This window comes from Oryctolagus cuniculus, chromosome 6, assembly GCF_964237555.1.
Source record: "Oryctolagus cuniculus chromosome 6, mOryCun1.1, whole genome shotgun sequence".
NCBI lineage: Eukaryota > Metazoa > Chordata > Mammalia > Lagomorpha > Leporidae > Oryctolagus > Oryctolagus cuniculus.
Genome location: NC_091437.1, coordinates 43,734,965 through 43,751,454, shown reverse-complemented (window position 1 = coordinate 43,751,454; position 16,490 = coordinate 43,734,965). Strand labels below are relative to the sequence as shown.

The window sequence follows — 16,490 nt, the reverse complement described above, 5'->3', positions numbered from 1 at the left end:
TGAGAGTAAATTAATAAGTGAATCAAGGAAGAATGAGAGACACAGAGTAAAGATGGTACATGGGTGGGCGGGAAAGGATGGTATTCTGGAGTGGTTGCTGTGCTACAATAGATGGTATTCTAAGCAGATGGAGCAGTTTGTGCAGCAATTTGTAAGTGTGAAAGGCTGGGAAACGCGAGATGTTCCAAATGAAAGATTGACTGTGGCAGGTAGATCACAGTGATTCTGCCATGTTGCTTTCTTTCCTAAATCGTCCCACCCATGGCCCCATCTAAGGGAACAATGATGAGATTTTTGTGTGGGGGGAGGTGGGAGAAGGTTGAAAAGTGACTGGGATGGGGATGGGCACCTGACTGAAGGATGGCTCATCCATAGGCTTAAAGGAATGCCCTGGGAGCCTGGCTCAACAGGTTTCACCAAGCAGAGACCAGTCAGGGTGGCTCTGTCAAAGATGTAGAGAGGGGAATGGTAGACTCTAGCCAGAGGAGCCTATGCAGGTCTCTAGAAGAGCAATTGAGATGGCTGATGCCTTTCCCTGCTCTACATCCCGAGGAACTTGCAACATTTAGGCTATGTGTTACCGCATAGTAAGCTCTCTTTCTGTAAGGCATCCTGTGTGAATCTCTCCCTGAGGGCCGAGATGGCTTAACTGACATGTTAGGCGACTGATCAGAGAGGTGGAAGAGAAATTAATCCGAAAATAGATTTCTGAGGTAGAGTCAATAGGAATGACTGATTTTTTATTAGCTGTGAGAGAGGAATTCCCTAAAGAAGTGGACAAGGGTGCTTTCCTTCTTACCAATCATTATTTTTATTAATATATTTTACAAGACTGCAGTCGAAATAATATTAAATACAAATTTTTATACAGAAAGTGTAATAAAGTTAAAATAGTTCCTTGTAATTCATAGCATTATTGCAATGCTTACAAAATTTTTGCATAGTGTGTGCAAGGATTGATGTTATTCAAAACAAAACTAAAAAGATGTTCTTACATCACACTCAAACTCAGAAGAAATAAAACAAAACAGAACTAAAATAACCCAAGGGTTGAACTCAAGTGTTTGTGGGAATGAGGATCCCTTTTGAAAAATCTGTAGGCAAATGGATGTCTACAACCTCATCTTTTCTGATCAAAGCACCAGAGTCTGGGCTGTCCAGCAGTGCATCTAGCCAGTATCATGATGAATGTCATGTGCCTTTACCTTCTAAAGGTTGACCTCATTAAACAGCAGGTTTTGGCCTCTTTGTGGTCTCTAAAAGGGAGAACTTAACAGAGGGAAGGTGGTTAATGTATTGAAAATCTCACTCCCATCTTCACAAAAACACTGGATCAAAATAGGTTATCTACCCAAATTAAGGCGTGTCAACATTTCCCCCTAATTTGCTACAATCTCTCCTCTCTTCCAGGGAACCAGACTCTGAGCCTTGGTGAGGTTGGTTCCAAGAGATCTTGTACTCATTCCTAGCTGACCATTTGGACATCAACAGCATCAAAAAGGATGTGTCTGACCCTCTTACTCTAAAATGGCATCTTTGACATTTTTTGCTCACCACTGCACTAAAGCTTTATGGGGAGACTGAGTCACACAAGGTCTTGTGCTTGAGTGGAGTCAGCTGGGTGCCATGGGGAACACTCTCTAACTTCCCATCTCTGCTCTTCCAGCCTGTCAGCTTTGTGTTATAGATAAAGCACATGAGGGTGGACTGGATTCCAGTATCTTTGCTGCTGCTGCTGTGGCCCTTTGAGCTGTGGATGGGGCAGGTTGACACAGAACTTGAATAAGGGCAAGGGCGTACTGGTTGATGAACTGTTCAGGTGGTCCCTGGCAGAGTTAAACTTTGAAAATTACCTTGTCTTTTCATGTTTACTTTCACTTTCACCTTCTGATCCCCTTGCTCGGAAGGTGAAAGTGATCTTAAGCTAGCAGGTGTTAAGGAATTTGAGATGCACTCATTCTCTCCTTACCTAGTTTGAATGCTAGCAGCCTTATTGCTGATGTTAAACATTCAGTAGAAAACATGCAGATTCAAGGTTAAAGGGTGCCATTGTTTAAATAAGAATTAGCAAGTGGGTCTCATTGCAATTCAGATGAGTTGGTGGTGGTGACCTGAGGGTTTTGTTGAGAATTCTCCATGTGTGAAGGGATATAGCTCATTAGTGATGGCTGACAAGGTGTGGCACTCTGCCATTCCAGAACTCCAGTGGCCAACCCAGCTCCCGTATTGACTATCTGACACAAAGTGAGTCCTTGGTAGTCCTGTTGGCTTGTAGGAAAACAGGGAGAATGATAGAAATTGAGTTTCCTTCTGTTTTATTCGTAACCAAATAGTGTCAAAGACTTCACCTAAAAAATGACATTTTTCTTTTGATGGAGGTTACTGGAAGAAGACATATGTATGTATAAATATTGACTTGTTTATCCACACTCAATTATTGTGTATTTAAATGTTCTCTTGAACATGAGGTCAACAACCCATGTATTTCCCAATCTATAAGGACAATAAGCCCTATTTGACAAGAAACACTCAAAAAATTAACTTTTTTTGGATCTAGATGATTCAGTCTTTGTATATTTTCACACAATATATATCTATTCAGTAGTATTAGATGCTGTCATAGAGAGAGACTACAGAAACCAGGGAAATAAGAATTCTATAGTCCCTTGCACCTAATAAGATGGAGTATAAAATCTAGTAGGAAATACTTCCCAACAGCTTGAAACCTAGTTTGATACATTATTGACTTTAAAGGGTAGTGGTCAAGAGTTAGACACGTGTTCTAGCTCTGCTCTTTTCTGAATACTGGCTTTAGGTATGTTTCTTAAGTGTCAGTTTCCTTACCTGTAAATTCAGATTATTAGAGAACTCAAAGGGTAGTTCTCAGGAAGAGCTAAGTGAATGAACATAAAACATTTAGCAATGCCTAGTATGTAGTAAATATCTAATGAGTATTAATAAACAGCTATGACATAAATCATTAAAGAACAAAATCTGACTCTTTTCTTGTTTTTGGATAGGCTTTGAGTCCAAGAAAACCTCTTTTAGGTAAAACTTTGTGGGCATGATTTTTTTTCTGTGTGTGTGCGTGAGGAGGTTGGGGGTAGCTTTACTCAGATTCTCAAAAGGATCCCTGACTCTGAAAATGTTAAAATCCCATTAGTAGGATTACTTTGGGGACCAAAGAAATGCCAATATCTTCATTGACAAATGTCATCTTCCTGCCCTAAGAAAATTTATGTATCCTTACGAGTAAGTTTGGAGTTTTCTCACTTTATGAAATTTGAGCTATCTTTTACTTCACTGGTGGAAAAAAAAAAAACTCAATGTAGAAATGTGCTGTGAAGATATTATAGAAAGGACCGCTAGGCAAATGAAGGCGTGAAAGGTAGATTTTAGATTAAGTTTGCTTCTCTCTTCTCCCACTGAAGGCCATTTCATATTTGTTTTATGTTGATAACTTTAGTGAAGATTCAGTGATGAAAAAAAAATCCACTTGCTCCAAAGAGACATCTGAAACACTACTTTGGCTTCCCATTGTAACAGGTGGATTTGAACTCTATGCATATTTCTTGCCTTAGTGAGTTTCATTTCGCTCTATTCCAACTGCAAATGTCAAAGTGGGTGCTTATATTATCACGTGCTGGGCTGAAGCTGAAGTGCATTGGTTAGTATTGCTCTTGGTATGACTGAGACTATTTATTGATGGGTTTGATAACATGAATACTGTGTATGATATCACACTTGGTATTGCAGCAAAAACTGAAACAGTCCTGCACTCTTTTTCTTAGAGGATGATGCTAATTTTCTACTCTGTGAGTATTGACCAAAAAAAGTGCAGAAAAACAAAGAAGGTAGCATTTGAGACTATGAATGGCCCCCATTGGAGTATTTTCTTCTACATGTGTGCTCTAACAATACTCAAAAGGAGGACTTCCTACAAATAATTATTTTCCTTTTGCCCGTTCAAACCTGTTGAGAAATTTCAAGGATTCCATTATGAAGAAAGTTTTAAGAAGCATAGAAATCACATTGCTTTTGAAAATGCTAATGCATGTGGTGTGCAGTGCCAGCTGAAGCAGCAGGTTTCAGATTGCTTTATCTCTTATCAGTGGTTTGGCTTTGTGAATGAGAAATTCAGAGGCAACTGTATAATTTTAAATTCCGATTACCACAAAGAAAGAGATGCATCTGACATCCCAATGCAGTACCTTTGACTATTTTAATGGAAATATATTGGAACTGGGGAAACCTTCCACCAAGCAGAAAGTGATGAAAGACCATCAGGCAGACATTTTATCTTTGAGATAAAAGGCTTATTTTCTAGGGTTGTTGCTTTTATTATAACTTTTCCCCTACCTGCTAGTGGTATCCCAATGCAAATGTATCATTCTAAGGACTTTTCATAATCCTCTTTGTGTCTAAAATTTCCTGGGGGCAGGGGGAACAAGGAGAACTGGTTTTGCTTACAACTTATTTAAATGAAATTTTGCACATTTCATAGAGCCTTAAAAAATGAGGATCGGGTGCTTAAATGGACCCACCTACTTCTTTGGTCCAAACATGGCACTACATTTTGCCCAAAATAAATAGAAACCAAGTACTTTCTTTCTTCTGCTCCCATTAAGGTGTTATTGGGATATGTAAAAATGATTGCATTTGTAAGAGTCTGAGAATCTGTCTTAAGTTGAGTGTTAGGTAAGTAGACAGTTTTAATAAAAAATCCCTTTTATGGTACTAATACTCATATTTATAGAGTTGTTCATAACTGATGCTGTTTTAATATTCTAAATTGTAAAGCCCAGGTTTGGCAGAAGGGATGAACATGACTTCCTATACAGAAGCAGAGATGCTAGAGTTTAGAATGTGTCCTTTTTGCATTCTCTCTCCCTCAAAGACCTAGGATCTTGGAGCTGAACTCAACTGGTATTCAACTGGTCCCTCCAAAAAAATGGTTTCATGAAAATTATTTGACTTTTTTTTCTTCCTACATATTTTAAAGTGTTTCTTCCAGTCCTTGCAATTATGTATTTGTCCACCAGGGCTTAATGCTTGGTGTGGCTGCAGAAACAGTAAACAAACTGGATATGGCAGAGATCAAAAAGACATGATAAGTCAAAAATGGTCTCTTGAGGGCCATGGGAGAAACCTCTTTGCTGAATATGGAAGGTGAGGTAGAAACCCGTGACTACAGGGGGCAAAATAGTCTCTTTAGAAAAGGGACCCTAAGTTTAAATCATGGGATCCCCTGCTTCACTGGCCACACAAAGATACTAACTTGAGGAACCACCTATTGATTCAGGGTCCTTGGAAAATATTCTTATCATAGCTTTCATTCTCCACTAAGCTTCCCCTAATTTCATCGTCATTTTTACAAGTAAGTATCTTGAGTGTGTTTCTCTGACAGGGGGATCACCTGTCCATGTAGCATAAGGAAGGCCTGCCTGCCTAAAAATACTTCACCATGTATATTTATTCCTAAGCCCATACAGAAAAGTAGGCTTACTCCATATATATATATATATATATATATATATATATATATATATATATATATATATATATATTTGCGATATCCAACACATACCACCCAAAACCTCTAGGTCAGGGCTCAGCAAACGTTTCCTATAAAGGTCACATAGACTGATTTTATGCCTTACAGATCATGCAAGTCTCAAAGACAGTTACTCAGCTCTTCTGTTGTAGTGTGAAATTAATCATTGACAACCTGTAAGTGAATGCATTTACTTATTTACAAAACAGGTGGTGAGTCAGAATTGTTTCCCAGGTTATAGTTTGCTCATTTCTGCTCTAGAGTCAAACCTTAAGTAATCTTTGGTCAGTGGTTCCTGGACATGCAGTGAAAACTGCCCAAAGGGAAGATGACCTAAAGGAAGCTAAAAGCCAGTTTGAGCTTATGAAATCTGCCCTTGGAACAGAAGAGTTGTTAAGCCACCTGTCAGGATTCTACAAACTAGATGCCATGGTGAGGGCTTTTGACAACCTTTGTCATACTTGAATAGTTTTCCAAGATGAAGCTTTTATGACATATTAAGAGGACACCAAATAGAACTAAGTGCTAAACATATTTGGAGATCAATTTTTAATTTACAAAACTCTTCAGAAAAACATTAACATACTAGAACTGCTAGTATATGGAAGATTCATTTATACTCTGTTATACCATGAGCTGCTTAATGTACCCAAGTGTGTGATTGTCTAGAAGACATTATATATAAAGATTAGAAAGACTCTGATTTTTCTTAAAATTAGAGGTTAGCACACTTTAAATTAAAAGCTAAATTTGTCTGGAATGCAGGTAAGTCTTCCTCTCATGACCGTGGGCCAATATTCTAGTTGGAGGGTACTGGGAGAAAAAATTGTACAATGAAGAATACGGAGTGTATTTCTTCTGATTTTTAAAGTCAGAACGGAAGTACATAATTCCATTCATACCAAATTTTCTGCTTATTATCATGAATATTGTGATCCTTTAGCATAAATGAAAAACAGAATTTTATATCATGTATGTCCTCCAAGGTGCTTTATTTTCTTGGTTGCTATTTTATTCTAGTTGTGATGATTTCCCTTATGATTAAATTTTGCAAGTGGGATCACATGAGTCTTTTTATTGGCATAAAATTCCAAGCTGCTGACTTTTTTGTAATCATTAGAACAAAATCTGGAACTTTCTGCTTGCTCTTCATCCATATGTGATGTTCTCAAGAGAGCAAAGCACAGAGAAGGTCCATCCTAAGGTAGTTAGCCTCAAAGGACCTCAGAGCTATTATTGTGTATCTGGAAGAAATGGGATTGATGCTCCCAGTAGCCTAGGAGGGTCTTTCTGGCTTGCAAAAACGTGTTCTATGTGTGAAACACACAGTCTCTGGCAGTGTGCCCCACAGGATATTAATGATACTAACCAGCATATCCTGATACCTTTTATGATGGATTTTCCTTTTTTAACCCTAGTGCTTTACGCTAAGCAACCTTATGGCTTTGCCCTAAGATTGGCCAACTTAATTCTTCTGCAAGGGACACTGAGTGAGAGTGATTGGAGCAAGCCTGGGATCTGGAAGCCTGCAGCAGCACTGTTGAGGCTAGGAGTCCTCCCCCTAGCTCCTCCTCCCGCCACTTGTAAGCAACCGAGCAACACAGCACTTCTTTTACATCTCATGTGTACAGCCTAATGGGTGAGGGCCATCTTAAAACGGCATTCACCTTCCCTGATAAGCCTTCCCCTGCTTGTGAAGTAAGGAAAACTCAAACTTTGTCAAGGGGAAAGATGCCATCCAGGACTACAAATGCTTCATTTAGGAATGTGGGGCCCCTCCTGCCAACTGGCATCCAGACTTGCCTGAGCCAGTTAGACCTCCATTCCGGACTCCATAGAATCCACATCTGTCAATGATTTGGTTTGTCTACCAGCTTTTCAGATGCCCAGTCATTGCTAAACCATTCCCCTCCAATCACTCAAAATAAACGACAAGTAACAAGATAAATAGGATGTGCTTCTCCTTGCTGAGTGCATTGACTTAAGGCATAGGCACATTTCCCCCTCTTTGAACAGAGATGGTATAATCCCCTGTCCCAGCACAAGAGCTGGCCAGGGTGACCCTGGAGCAAGATGATGAAAGTGAGCTGATGAGAGGTAGCTGATGGCGGGAATTGAGGCTGCTTCCACCTAGAGGGGAGCAGGTGCTACTGGCCCCAGAGACACAGTGATTGTGATAAGGACATTCGACTCAGTGTAGTTTAACTTCTAGTGAGCTACTCTGATAGCATGTAGTACTATGGATCTGTCAGTCCTGGAGAAAAGAGAGAAGTGGATTTAGGAATAAAAATATAATAGCCCTGAAAAAAATATTAAGTCCATCAAAGCCAGAGAGTTGGTGCATGCCTTTAGGAAGAAAAGCTTGCATCAAAGTTGTGTACCAATTAAAAATACAAGCATGTCTCTAAATTGCTTACCAATTCCAAGAAACATACAAAACTAATTAGGTTCCCAATGCTACTCATAGACTTCTACTTCAGAACGGATTCTCTTGGGGTAGGGATTCCACACTAAGGGATTTTGATTGACTTCATCATTTTGGATTGGATGGAGTCTGCTGGATATAGTTAAAAGTGAGGACATAATAGCTTTCGAGTCATTTTTTCTTCAAACAGAGACACATCACCCATTTATTCTTTGCCTGTCAGACCACTGAATAGCCTCTAGCAACTGAGGAGCAGCTGTTATCCTATTTTGTGCTGATTTACAACTCCTATTTGGACTGTGAAAGACAATTTGAGCTTCAAGAAAGTAAGATAACAGAAGTTGGGTAAACAGTTCAAAATTTGCAGAAACCCATTCTCCTCATTCATCCAACTGAAAAAGGGCCCCAATACTTTTGGCTGCAAAGATGAGTGCAAAAAGGGAGCTGTTTGGAGTACTTGTTGCTAACTTCTGTGGTAATGCCTCATAATTAACTTCAGCGGGGGAGGGGAGTTGGATAGCCTTGCTGCAAAAGGCAAACAAATGTTGATTTTTTTTCAAACAGGGATCCCACTGCTGGAGCGTGACTTGGAGATTCCCGCCATTGCTGCCCAGTAATGACACTAAAGGAGAAGTTACGTTGTCACAGAAACATAGGGATGAATATCCTGTAAGTACACAACAGACTGTGTGATTCTGGATGGTTTGGGGAAGATTGGGCCTGAATTAGCATCCAGATGTTGTCATGGAGGTGATGAAGATGGGATGGAAAATGACTGTGGGTATCACAGGGTCACCCATGGTTCCTTTTGTACTGAAACCTCATTTTATACAGAGGATATATATATTTATTTATATATATATATTTATATATTTATATTCACCCCTGCACGCAAACACACACATACACACACGCACACACGCGCTCACACACACAAAAGGTCTTTGATAGGCTTTCTGTGTTCTAGTAAAAATAGCTGGCAGCCAGAGTCTAAAGCCAAAAAGGGCCTTTATGCCGCCGACAGTGTCCACTATGGATAGTCTTTCAAAGGCAGACGCTTGTGTTTATCTGACAAGTGGAACCAGTCCCTGCCTGGGACAGGAATAATCTCCCGTTGGCGCAGACGCAGATCTCGAAGACCTTCTGCCTCGTTCCTGTAGGTGTGTAGGATCCATGAGGCAGTCTAGGTAGTTTGATTTTCGCGGCATCTAACTTAATCTAAAGAGAGTGAAGGAAGGCGAGAGTTAGTCAACAGCTATGGGTGACGGTTCAGTTCCAGTTAAAGCAGAGCACCTGTCCTATGTTGTATTTTCTTGGCACTGTGGATTTGGAGAGAAACTGGACAACTATAGGCTCTGCCTTCACAGATGCTTCTATGCTAGCAAGATAATGCTGCCTTGGCCTGTGTTACCAATCTGCAGACGTATGTTTGGAATGAAAACTGAGCCTTAGAGTCAAACAAATACTCAAGATGCTACACTGAACTCTTTATTATGGTACTTCTTGGCTATTGCCTACCTCTGTGTGCCAGGTGACAGTAACTAGTGAGTGTTTTCACTATTTTAAATGAAGAGTAAGTCCCTTTCCTCATTTTCTAACAATGTATAGGACATGGTAGAAGATGTCATTCAATTATGCTTACCACTGCTTCTTCCACAGTTTGATTTCTGATAGCTATGAACTACATATGTGAGGCAGTTACAGTTTTTATATGTGAGTGGTTTGTTCTTTGAAGAGGCAGTTGTGTAACTGAATGCTTTATCTGATGAACTTTCAAGACAGCATATTTTGAAGAAAGCAAGGGTGGGCACTGCGGTACCGTGGGTTAAGCTGCCACTTGGGATGCTCATGGGCCATCACGGAGTGCCTGGGATCATGTCCCACCTCCACCTCAGATGTAGCTTCCTGCTAGTGTGCCTGAGAGGCAGCAGATGAGCACCCATGTACATGGGAGACCCAGATGGAGTTCCTGGATTTGGCCTGGCCCAGCCATGGTTGTTGTGATCGTTTGAGAGTCACCCATTGCATGGACAATCTCTCTTTCTGTCTCTGTCAAACTGCCTTTTATATAAGTAAATAAAATGAATCTTTAAAGCATGTACCCAGGATGGATGTAGACAGGAAGATACCCGGTAAAAGGATATGAAAGACAGTTTTGCTTTAAAGTGATTTTCCCCTTGTTTTTATTTCTAAATAGAAAAGCGCACTAATGAACACTTTGATGATGTTTTCAAAAGTTTGCATTCAGATCATATTTTGAGGATAGATTTGGTTGACTTTACTTAAAAAAAAAAAAACACAAGCAGCATTTCTGTTCACAGATTGTGTTGGGGTAGGAAAATGGTATCTGTAATTGTTCATTCTCTTCTTGCCCAAGTTGGAAGTTTACCTTGTTCAGGTTTGAGCTAGCTGCTGGATTTGGATCTTAAGGAAATGGAGACACACAGGAACCAACAAAATAACTAGAGTAAATTAAATGCTTAGCCAGATGTGTGTGATAGCCAGCTGAATAATGCTGGCTAACTAATTCTCATTTGGTTGACAAATCAGAGTTTGAAAATAGCATTCACTTTGTGGTCATATCAATCTGCACTTGCAATACAAGATGTTATTGCTACTCTTCAAATAATCAGCAATAATTTTAATGTATTGTGGTCTTGGCTGTAATCAAATTGTCTAATTACTTTTTTCTAGAAAATAAAGCCATCTTACTGGCTTTTTTCAAATTGACATCACGTAAGATTAATTTCAGGGGCAAATCACCAATCAGAAAGGTTGGCCTGTTGGAGCCACATCTTTCTGGCTTGTGTCCTTCCCCCCCTTACCTCTCCATCTTTGGACTCCAGTCTCAGCTCTGTTCTGCAGGTAGCTTCCATATTGCCAGCTTCTGCATTGATCTCTACTCCTTTTGGGGCCTCCATCACTAGAGCTCGGGTTGGGGACTCCAATCTGAAATACACACAAGACAGAGATAAAAGGTCCCATTTTCATTTTGTGAAATTTAAGAAGAAGTTGAAATGGCCTGGGATTGAAACAGCATTTCAGCTCTTGATGAAGAAATTGTTTAAAGTTTTCCTTTACAAGTCTGTTCAAGTTTATTAGAAAACACAGGTAGGTTTTATTGTCAGGGTGGTTTCACAAAGGTTATAAGTTTGGTGTTCTAGGAGGAAGGTTTCATGTTATCTTCTGTGCAGTCATTGCTTCGGTACAATGAAGCAATCTTACATAAGTGTTTTGGTATAGCCTTACTTTAAGAAGAAAACAAGATTAAATTAAGCTTCTTGAATCTGACACGTGTTGCTTCCACTGCGGCCTACTCTGTCCTCCGTGGAGGAAGAGTCAGTTGAAGTTAACAAAATAGATCAAGCCATGAAGTGGTCCCTACGTGACCTTCCGTCTTCCCCTGCCTTTCCTCTCTTCCTTCCAGCTTTCCCTGTAAAATTGCTCAGAGTTCTAGTTTATTCAGCTAAAAAATATTTAAATGGTGACTGACACATTGGAAATATCATTCAACATGGTTATTACAGGTTAAGTGTTCCTTATCTAAAATGCTTAGGACCAGAAATGTTTTGGATTTTGGAATATTGGCATGAGAGTGATTTTATTGTTTTTAGTTTATTTACTTCATTTGCATCCATAAAGTGAATATCTGAATTAGGATAAAGTGCTAAAATCCAAAACATTTGCATCTTCATATTGGCACTCGGAGTCTGAGGCTCTGGGATGTTTCAGTTTGGGGACGCTCAACTTGACTGTGGGGACTATTGGTATTATATCAGCAAATCATAAAGAATTCTCAGGACTTACTCCAAAGTGCAGCTGCAGAAGGTTGCCTGGGGCTGGGGAGAGGAGCTGGTTTGGCTGCAAGGGGACAGTATGAGGAGCAACGTTTGGGGAGATGGAAATCCTCGGAACCCGGATTACAGTGGTGGCCACCTGTCTCTATGTATTTTTTGAAGACTTACTCATGAGTATTTGTATTGACTGCCAAGAAGGTGAACCAAGAGAAAGATTTAATGCATTCTAACTAATTTATATGGAAAAAAATCAAAATAATATCGCTTCATAGGTTTTCTGCCAGACTCATTCAGTGAGAAAAACACTATCTAAAATTTAAGCAACCTCTGAATATTCTAGATTTAATACTATTACTGGATAGTAATCCCCAAGGGTCTCTTTATCTGTTGCAAAGAAAATGTCTCAACTTGGGAAGCAGGGAGCTCTGAAATCGCACTGAATCAGACTGATTACTGCAATTTTATTTGTACGTTTCCAACTTGTGGACACCTCAACTTGATATAAAGGAACATCTTCCTCTTTGCCCACTGCTGACTGTTGCTTCTATGATGCACCCAGTGAGGGCTCCTCCACAATCCTCTCCCTGGGTTCTCTGTGATTTTTCCAGGTAGCACCCTTTTCCACTGAGTTACTTTCCATCCTAATCTACAATGACTCAAAGAACCATAAGGAGAAACATCAGGCCTATATAATACTTACGAGAAGATTGGCTTGAGTTTCTTTTTTTTTTTTTTTTAAAGATTTATTTATTTGACAGAGTTACAGACAGTGAGAGAGAGAGAGAGGTCTTCCTTCTGTTGGTTCACCCCCCAAATGGCCGCCATGGCCGGCACAGCGCCTATCCGAAGCCAGGAGCCAGGTGCTTCGTCCTGGTCTCCCATGGGGTACAGGGTCCAAGGACTTGGGCCATCCTCCACTGCACTCCTGGGCCACAGCAGAGAGCTGGCCTGGAAGAGGAGCAACCAGGACTAGAACCCGGCATGCATATGGGATGCTGGTGCTGGAGGTGGAGGATTAACACCACGGCGCTGGCGCTTGAGTTTCTATTGAACTCACATTTCCTTACTGAGGCAGGTGTGGCTTCACCTGTTGTTATTCACCTCCTTTGCATGTGTGTGTGTTTTTTTTTTCCCTCATGATGATGCCAGTTCCCAGGGCAGCAGAATTTCACATTGGTGCAGCACAGCTTGGCCTAGGACCTTAATCCCACATAGTGGATCTCATGTACTCTTGTACTCTCATTTTTGAAATATGAGGATTGTGTTATTGTACTTCTCTGATTCTCTCATGGGTAGACTGGCTGACTTACACAGTGTATCCTCAATTCTCTGGCTTTGTTTATTTCCACTAAGTTCACTCCCATTCTTCTTGTTTGTCCACTCTTTGAATACCACCTGCTCAACACCTCATCAGTGGCACCGCCATGCTCCACCTCCCCAGGGAGTCCCTGTGTCATCCTCCCTTTTTTTATCAGTTAACTCAGCTTTTGATCTCACAGCTTCTCCCTTCTCAGTCTACTAGGTCAGCTATAACCTGGAGTCTTGTAACCACCTCACATGCTCTGCCTCTGATTTTTCCCTTTGCCCAATGTACTTCTATCAAAAATTTATCTTCTTGCCGGCGCCGTGGCTCACTAGGCTAATCCTCCGCCTTGCGGCACCGGCACACTGGGTTCTAGTCCCGGTCAGGGCGCCGGATTCTGTCCGGGTTGCCCCTCTTCCAGGCCAGCTCTCTGCTGTGGCCAGGGAGTGCAGTGGAGGATGGCCCAAGTGCTTGGGCCCTGCACCCCAGGGGAGACCAGGAGAAGCACCTGGCTCCTGCCATCAGATCAGCACGGTGTGCCGGCCGCAGCGGCCATTGGAGGGTGAACCAATGGCAAAGGAAGACCTTTCTCTCTGTCTCTCTCACTGTCCACTCTGCCTGTCAAAAAATAAAAATAAATAATAAATAAATAAAATATATATAAAAAAAGAAAAAAATTTATCTTCTTGAGTACTTCTGCTGAAGCAAGCATCTTTCTGGCCAAAACCTTCACAACTTCTTTAAAAAAAGATCTGAACTATTGAGCTTGTTCAGCCACGCAGACGTTGCTCTGACTTCATCTTGCTAGTCAGGTTTCTTATTGAAAACATTGCCTATGCCTTTAGAGAGGGCTTACTAGGCGAGGATACTATGTAAAGGGTTTTATCTGTTATTTAACGTTCACAAAAGGATGAAGCTAATGTTAAATCACTTGCTCAGGGTTATACATCAAGTACAATAGCAGAGTCAATATGTGGACCCAATTGAGGGGTCACCAAAGTCACTTTGTTTACCATGAGAAAACCTTATTCTGTCCATCTTATCTTACTCCTTCTCAGCAATAATATGACGACTCTTTCTTAATGGAATTCTTTTTCTAGAAGCAGACTATGTATAAAAGTTTAGAGAGATAGTACATATGGCTGAGTGATACAGACTTCATAGTACATGCTATTTCTCATAGCACATTTAGCAGCCTACATTAGTGCTATCTGATGCAGCATATGTTGAATGTATTGTTACCTGGTATGTCAAAAAGATACTTTAATGGAACACAAAGAACCCACAGTAGAAAAAGGGTGGAACTTGGAAAACTTGTGGATACAGAGTTGGTGTTTCAGACAGACATTAGCATTCGCCCTTTTCTTACCCACCGCCTATGGCCCTTGCCATCACCAGGAGGACTCTGAGACCAGGGGAGCAGACCGAGAAATGAGTGATCCCTTTCCTTGGGCTCTGGGACTTGCAAGTAGCAGGGTTCTCAGGAGGAGAACCACCCTGAAACTGTTCTAGGGTGAAATGCTACAGCAAGCTGCAAAGGACCATGTCCTGAAAGGAGAAGCGGAAAGGCCTTTTTGTTTCACAGCCCGTCTTAATATCCTTTGATGTTCAGGCAGACTTCATGTAGTTTGTCCACATGCTAACGTTGCCACGGAGAAAATACTCCTCCAGGAGTCCTATGGGAACTGTAGAGATCAGACAGAACACGCCTGAAGTGGTGTCGGTTTCTGACGACAGATGAAAGCCCACAAGAAAATTATTGAGAGAGCATGGGGCAAGGTAAACCCGAGGGCAGTCGACAGAACTGCAGGCTATTGGAAATTAGCTGCGATTGCGTTCAGAGAGTGGGTAACCCTCCCAGAGGGAGAGCATACAGAGGTTCCCAGAAGAGATGCAGAGAGAAAGAATGGCCAGGAAGGGAGGTGCAGGGCTGGGCCAGGCCCTCTGAAATGTGAGCATCGGAATCACCTGGAGGGTTGTAGACTACCTGGGCCCTAGCCCCAGAGTTTCCAGTGTAGCTTTTTTACTCAAAAAGCTGCATGTAGAGCAAATTTCCCAGTGATGCTGACACGGCTGGCTCAGGACTACACTTTGAGAAGTACCGCATTCGCACCCGGGTCACAGGCTCAGGGGCTTCCAAAAACTCTTAGGTGATGTCAGTGAGTGACCCAAAAGGCAGCTGTGAGTAGAACAGAAGTAGCAGCACAGTAATAGCAGGGATCTTCCAGAAGTCCTCTTGGAGGCTCCTTGCTATCTGCCGAGTGACGCTGGCCTGACTGTGAGTGAAGGAAACCCAGAGCACAGGAGGCAGCTGCTGCTTGCCAGGCCTTCTAATTTAGGAAAACGAATATCATTTGGAATCATTACATTTTAGTAGTAGATGTGAAAGAATACAGTTACCCTCCCTATCTGAGGGCTGGCTCTCTTTTGAGCCTTTCTAGTCTTTTCTTATTCTGTTTGTCCATTGTTGCAAAAGTAGTTTATTTAAATTATTCACATTGTTAAATTTGTTTTTTTATAAGTGCCTTTATTCTATTTTAGAAATCTATTAATTATTGTTAGTATTTCACATATATTTTGGAATGAACTTACATTTCACAAAGAAACCCCATTGGAATTTTGATTACATTTATGTATTTCAATAATTGGACGATTTAAACTTTTTTTTTCTCAAGTTTTTTATTTATCTATTTATTTTTAAAAGTCAGATTTACAGAGAGAAAGAGAGATCATCCATCTGTTGGTTCATTCCCCAGATGGCTTCCGCAGCCAGCACGAGGCCAGGTTGAAGCCAGGAGCTTTGTCCGTGTCTCCCATGTGGAGGCTGGGTCCCAAGCACTTGGGCCATCTGCTGTTGCTTTCCCCGGTGCATTCGCAGGGTGCTGCATTGCAAGTGTAGCAGTTGGGGTTCCAACCCATGCCAATGCGGGATGCTGGCCTAACCTGCTATGCGAGAAGGCTGGCCCCAAAATGGTACTTAAAAAAGGATTAAGAAACACTCTTTTTATTTTTTTTGCTGGAATTGGTTTTTTGAGGGAGCACACTGATCTTACAGTCACTAGTCAGGTTATTTTTCATAATCTGAATATACGTTATTTGAAGTTTTTATTACTGCAAGTAATTATCTTAATATATGACTGTCCAATTTTATGACTAGCAGAAAAAAACTGAAATATTGCTTCTTCCTGAAGTTACAGGAAAAACTTCTGACAACTTCATTTAAAAAACTTTTTCTTGTTATTTTCTCCCTCCAAATACCTTTTATCAAGATAGTCTCTCTTCTTATTTTAACTCTCTTAAGAGTTTCCATCAATAAATAATATGAATTTTATCAAATCCTACCTTATAATGTGTACTATTTGTATACTATCCATTGAGTTATATTTATACTTAATATAATATTGTTTTGAA

The 16,490-nt window shown here is 40.8% G+C and overlaps 1 protein-coding gene across 6 annotated transcripts in view; it reads right to left on the bottom strand.

The window, feature by feature from the left end:
- Positions 1-787: 787 nt before the first annotated feature.
- SGCD (sarcoglycan delta) overlaps positions 788-16,490 on the bottom strand; it is a 1,063,424-nt gene continuing 1,047,721 nt past the window's right edge. For all 6 annotated transcript variants that reach the window (XM_051844413.2, XM_051844412.2, XM_002710335.5 and 3 more), the window contains 2 exons: positions 10,805-10,928; positions 788-9,197 (listed from right to left, as the gene is read on the bottom strand). In XM_051844413.2, the coding sequence (XP_051700373.1) occupies positions 9,024-9,197; positions 10,805-10,928 (298 nt within the window). In that variant the 3' untranslated portion in view covers positions 788-9,023. The remainder of the gene's footprint in view (positions 9,198-10,804; positions 10,929-16,490) is intronic.